We start from the raw sequence: 5,902 nt of genomic DNA, 5'->3' as shown, positions 1-5,902 counted from the left end.
AGGGGAAAAAATGAGGAGCTGATGCCAGGGGCTTAAGTGGACAGCAAATGTTTTGAGAATGATGAGGGCAACAAATGTACAAATGTGCTTCACACAATTGATGTATGTATGGATTGTGATAAGAGTTGTATGAGCCCCTAATAAAATGATATATATATATAAAGAAATGACCACCAGATTTTATAAATATACACCTCGGTTGCCTGGTACTGGACATTTTCTCTCCACCATGATCTTTATTTTTCTGCCATTCCAGAGTTATTCTCTCTCAAACGTCTTGCTACTGTCACCCTAATAAAATACCTCCTCTTTCTTTAGTACCCTCTGCTGCTCTCAAGGGTTTTAGTATTAAAATCTCCCACTGCATTTTGCCATAGCCAAAATACTCGACTTATTTTTGATAATGAGATGATGGTGGTATTATCTGGGCATAGCTTTGTGTCGAACAAGAGTAGGTGGGCTCATGGCAACCCATCTAAAGGGAATTTCCCCTAGTTTCCAAAGAGTTAAAAGCTACAAGAAATGAAAAAAAGAAATATTGGACAGTATACGAATTTAATGGAGATCCAAAGCATTACAAAGAAGCAACCAGAATGCAGCGTTGTCGGCGGAGGTTGAACTGGCCACAGGAGATGCGCCGGGTGTCATGGCAAAACCGGGACATTCCACAAACAGAAGCACGGCCTGCGTCCTTTTTTTGGATGTAAGCTGGAGTTTGCCCACGCCAATCTTTCAAGCTCACCTCTCTCGTCTATGAGGAACACTACCGAATACGTTAAGTGAGGCCCCACATCTTAGGGGCCATCGTGCAATAGGCAAACGGGGCCAGACAGCCCAACATTCAAACAGGATGCCAATGACCTCGATGAGTGGGTGAGATCTGGGCTAAACTGCGGGACCCTTCCTGCTTTCTCTTTCCCTCCCAGCTCTGCTTTGCGCACCCTAATCCTCCCTCCTTCTCTGCAGCTTAGTCCGCGTTTCTTCCTGCCGACGCCGCCAAGCAGCAATGATGGCTTCGTCATCCATCTCTTCCTCTTCTTCTCCGTCAGCGCTTCTGTGATACTGGGACCTCCGCCCCGATGCAAACCTCCCTTCTTCTCTGTTTTCCCTTCTCTCTCTCTCCCCATCCTCTTCAGACCTCATGAAGCTCTGCGTGAACTTCCTCTTGGCTCCAAATTCAGAGAAGTCGGATTTGGATGAATCTTCCACATCTTGCCAGTCTCCGGGCCTGGTCCAGTGTTGGCGGCGCGGCCCGGGGGACTCGTCCCCTTCCGAGGGCTCGGGCGTCGGGCAGAAGAAGTAGGGCTCCGGGCTTTCCTCTCGGGAGCTCGCGGTCTCACTGAACTTAGACCTGGAGACCGTGTGCGTCTCGCTGCCCTCCCGGGTGCAGGAAGAAGAGAATCGGCAAGTGCTCCGGACAGACTTGCCGTTGGCCTCGTCGTAGGAGGAGGTGTCCTGTTCCCCCGAGTGCGACTTGGAAAATTTGTAGCTGGAGCGTTTAGTCTCTGTCTCCTGGAGCAGGGAAGACCTGGCGTGCTTCCCTCTGGAGCTTCCAGACCACTCGCTTTGGGGCGGAGATCTCTCCTCGGTTTTGAGGCCACTGAGCCACTTATTGATGCTTCGATCCATTTCTCGGTCAGCCCTGCTGTGGCTTCTATAGCAACCCGAGACACCCAGGGAGGAGGAGGTGTCCGTGTCAGGTTTTTGGGAATTACTTTGGGACGAGTATCGGAAGCTCCCGATGGCGCTGTCCGCGTCGTCCTCGCGGTCACCCACGTCATCCTCCTCGTCTTCTTCCTTGACCTTCTTCTTCTTGAACAGAGTGCTGCGTTTGTTGTCGGCGGCCAGTTTCTCCATTCTGTACCCGGACATCTTCTCCCGGAGTTCCATTCGCAGCTCCTTTTCCTTCCGGCCAAGCTCCTTCAGGTCCACCTGGTCGGCAAAGAGGCTGTAGACAGGCGTACTGGCCTCCTTCACCTGACCCGCCGGGCGCTCGGGCCTGGAGCTCCACGTGGCGTTGGACAGCACCGACTGCGCCCCGGAGCCGGGGCCCGGCTGGCTGGGGGGCCGCGGGCAGCCCCCCAGGGAGGAGCTGCTGGGTCCGCTGAGCACGGAGGCGCGGTCATCCCCGAAGCAGCGGTCTGCCACGGACTGGGGGCGCGACAACAGCAGCAGCTCGTTCTGCTTCTGGGCCAGGGTCTCGCTGACCACGTCGGCAATCCAGTGCTGGATGCTGGCCAGGGAAATGGTGTCCCCGGGCCCCACTGGCAAGTTAGGCAGCGGGGTGGCGGGGTGCGGGGAGGCGCAGCCCCCTCGGTCGCTCCCCGCCTGAGTCAGGTGGGAGCGGAGGCTCGTGGTCGGGAGGCTGAGTCCGGACGCCGCGTCCCCCTCGGCCCCGACCCAGGAGGCTGCGGACCGGAGCGCAGCCAGAGGGATGCTCGCGCTGGCGGCCGAGCTGCCGGCCTCCCAGCTCCCCGCCGACCGGCTCTCCTCCAGCGTCCGCCGGCTCCGCTCCAGCAGCTCCAGCCGCCGCTGCCGCTTCTTGGCCAAGGCGGAGTCCTCCCCGTGGCCGAGCTCCACCACCTCCTCCTGGATGGCAGCGCCCGGCTCCTTCTGGTGCCTCAGCTTCCAGGCCTGGTAGGCGGTCAGGTCCACGTCCTGGGGCTGCTTCTCGCCCTCGGCCGCCTCGGCCCCCGGCTCGAGGTCGCGGCTTCCGGCGTCCGCGTCTCGTTTGTGGAATCCAAACTGGATTCTCTTGACCTTCCAGCGCTCGAGGGCCGTGAGCTTGTCCTTGTTCCTGCTGCAGAAGTTCGAGAAGGAGCTGGCCTCGGAGGCCACGCTCTCCTCGTCCTCCTCCCGCCCGCTGCGCCCCGCCGCCTCCCCGGAGCTCCGGCGCTGGAACTCCCGGGCCGCCTCCTCCTCGATCTCCAGCAGCCTCTCGTTCCACGTGTCCCACGTGCTCCCCGTGGACGTCGAGGCGGAGCGCGGCCGCCCGCTGCTCCCGCCGCGCTCCAGCTGCTGCTGCAGGACTCGGACGTCCCAGCTGCTCGCGCTCTCAGCCCAGCTGCTCGAGCTCAGCGTGTGCCTCCGCCTCAGTCTCCGCCTCCGCCCCACGGAGGACCCAGCCTCGCTCGCCTCTTCCTCTTCCTCCTCCTCCTCCTCCCCCCGGGCCCAGCTGTGGTGCTGCGCCGCCTGGTACCGCTCATTGCGGCTCTGCCAGTCCCGGATGATGCTGTCCACGTCCTCATCCTCAGGCCCCTCCCCGCCCCGGCCAGAGGAGGCCGAGCGCAGGCCCTCTCTCGCCTGGGGGACCTTACCCCTGGGGGCGCCTTGCTCCTTCTTCCAGTCCCCGTATAGCCTCTCCTCCTCTTCCCCCTCCTCCTCCCCCTCCTCATCCTTTATCAGGGTGGCGCGCCTGGGGGCCTGGCTCGCCCGCCCCAAGGAAGAGCCACTCAAGTGGCTGGCAGCGTCGTCTTCCTCCTCCACGGTGAGGGCGTGCACTCTGGCCCCCAGCGTGCTCCCCTGGTCCTCATCTCCATCCTCCTCGGCGCCTTCGTCCTCTTCTCTCTCCTCCATCAGCGTCTCGTTGAGCTCTCGGAGCTGCTTCAGGAAGCCGTCGTTGGGGTAGATGGCCCGCTTCTTGCGCACGGTCATCAAGGCCTCCAAGATGGCCATGTTGTGGAAGATCATCAAATAGGCCACCACCAGCACGGCCGACCGGCTGATGCCCATTTCGCTACTGACCAGGACTTTCCCTGAAAGCAAAACACAAGTAGAGTTAGCCCTGCTGCGTGTGGTGGAACGGTGAGCTGTCAATCTTTACCAAGGAATGAGCAGGCTTAGGGGAAGTCCTCCCCGCACTCTCCCTGGAGCTAAGGAAGGGGAGACGTGGACACTAGGAGAGCACTAGGTAGTGTAGGGGGTCAGCAAAAGAATAGACCCCCTCAGTAGGATGTAGTGACACAAGAGCCACATCAAGGGACTCGGACAATACTGAAGGTGGCTACGGCCTGGACAACGTTTCATTGTATGGGGCTCAAGGGCACTGGGGGCTGGAGCTCGCTGCCACCTTACACTGAAGGGGCTAAGGGGATGACAACATAAACACTGTGGCTTTCCTGTGGTTAAGACAAAGGTGTTGATGTGCCGGGCATGGTGTGTTTGCTTTGTTTGCTCAGTCTCATATCACACGAGGAATGGGCACCCTTGTCCCTGTATCACAGCTGGCTAGGGCCACAGAATGCTAAACAGTATAGTGAGGTTGTTCTGGGGTTAGTAACATTGTCTGCAAGCAAGCAAGGCTTGGTGGGGGGGGGGGGGGGAGAGGTGAGGGTAGGGTAGTAGACCCACCTGAAGTGCTACATCTACCAACTAAAACCTGTAACACTGGTGTTTACTCCCTTACTGAAGGGTGGCGGGGAGGAGACAAGCCAGTCAGTTTGCAGGGTAGCAACGATGAAAAATACAACTTTCCTCTACTTCTTAAATGCTTCCTCCCCGCCCCCACTATCATGATCCCAATTCTACCTTACAAGTCTGGCTAGACCAGAGGATGTACACTGGTACAGATAGGAACTGGGAACACAGGGAATCCAGGACAGATGATCCCTTCAGGACCGGTGGTGAGAGTGGCAATACCTGGAGGGTGGAGGGAAGGTGGGGCAGAAATGGGGAACCGATTGCAAGGATCTACATATAGCCTCCTCCCTGGGGGACAGACAACAGAAAAGTGGGTGAAGGGAGACATCGGACAGTGTAAGATATGACAAAATAATAATGATGTATAAACAAGGGCTCGTGAGGGAGGGGGGAGTGGGGAAGAAGGGGAAAATGAGGAGCTGAGAATGATGATGGCAACAAATGTACAAATGTGCTTGATACAATGGATGTATGTATGGATTGTGATAAGAATTGTAGGAGACCCCAATAAAATGATTTTTTTTAAAAACTGGTGTTTGAGCGTGGTGTCTCTAATCTTGTAGCGTGTTCTAAGCATAAGGAAAATGTTACAAATTTCTATTAATTTTTTAAACTATAAACCCCAAATCCATCTGCAGGGGCCACAGATAGATAAATTAAGCCTCTGGTGAATCCCCTCTGACCATAGTTGAAGTTTGTGAATAGCCTTATCATCAGACAGAGAGCACTGTGAAGTCGATCGTGGTAGATTTAGTTAGGCTAAAAGGTATTATTTTATTCCATCTTTCTTTTGACCCATTGAAAAGTTATTTCAGTTAAAAAATCAAGGTGAGGTGGAAATACACGTGGGTTAAACCTTTGGTGAATCCCCTTTGATCACAGACCAGGGATGTGAACAGCCTTGCTATCATGCAGAATGCATTGTGAAGTGGATTAATGCAGACGCAGTTAGGTTAAAATGTAATACCTTATCATTTGACCTCCCTTTTGTCCCACTTTAATGTTGTTCTAGTTTTTCATGTTTTCCACTTTCTTTTTTTAAAATATAATTTTATTGGGGGCTCTCACAGCTCTTACAACATTCCATGCATCAATTGTTTCCAGCATATTTGTACATATGTTGCCATCATCATTTTCTTTTTTCTTTTTTAATTTTATTCTATTGGGGGCTCTTACAGCTCTTATCACAATCCACACATATATCCATTTTGTCAAAAACATCTGTATATATGTTGCCATCATCTTTTTATAAACATTTTCTTTCTACTTGACCCCTGACATCAGCTTCCCACTATCTTTTCAATGGAGGGTTTTCCCTGTTTGATTTTGTTATTGTTGCGACAGTTTTGTTGTAGTGGTTATTGCTGTTGTTTTGGGTATGTTTTCCAGTGTATGAAATCCAGGATAGGTAAATCTAGAGACAGTGGATTAATGGTTTCTCAAGGGTATGGCAGGCAATGTTGGGGGTGGGGAGGGGAATGGG

At 54.4% G+C, this 5,902-nt stretch overlaps 1 protein-coding gene across 1 annotated transcript in view; it reads right to left on the bottom strand.

The window, feature by feature from the left end:
• Positions 1 to 541: 541 nt before the first annotated feature.
• STYXL2 (serine/threonine/tyrosine interacting like 2) overlaps positions 542 to 5,902 on the bottom strand; it is a 26,940-nt gene continuing 21,579 nt past the window's right edge. The window contains exon 5 of the mRNA XM_045297952.1: positions 542 to 3,755. Within this exon, the coding sequence (XP_045153887.1) occupies positions 943 to 3,755 (2,813 nt within the window). The 3' untranslated portion in view covers positions 542 to 942. The remainder of the gene's footprint in view (positions 3,756 to 5,902) is intronic.

Source organism: Echinops telfairi, unplaced genomic scaffold (genome assembly GCF_000313985.2).
Source record: "Echinops telfairi isolate 266 unplaced genomic scaffold, ASM31398v2 ScPeMD7_7424;HRSCAF=8462, whole genome shotgun sequence".
Taxonomy (NCBI): Eukaryota; Metazoa; Chordata; class Mammalia; order Afrosoricida; family Tenrecidae; genus Echinops; species Echinops telfairi.
This window is presented reverse-complemented; position numbering and strand designations above follow the sequence as displayed.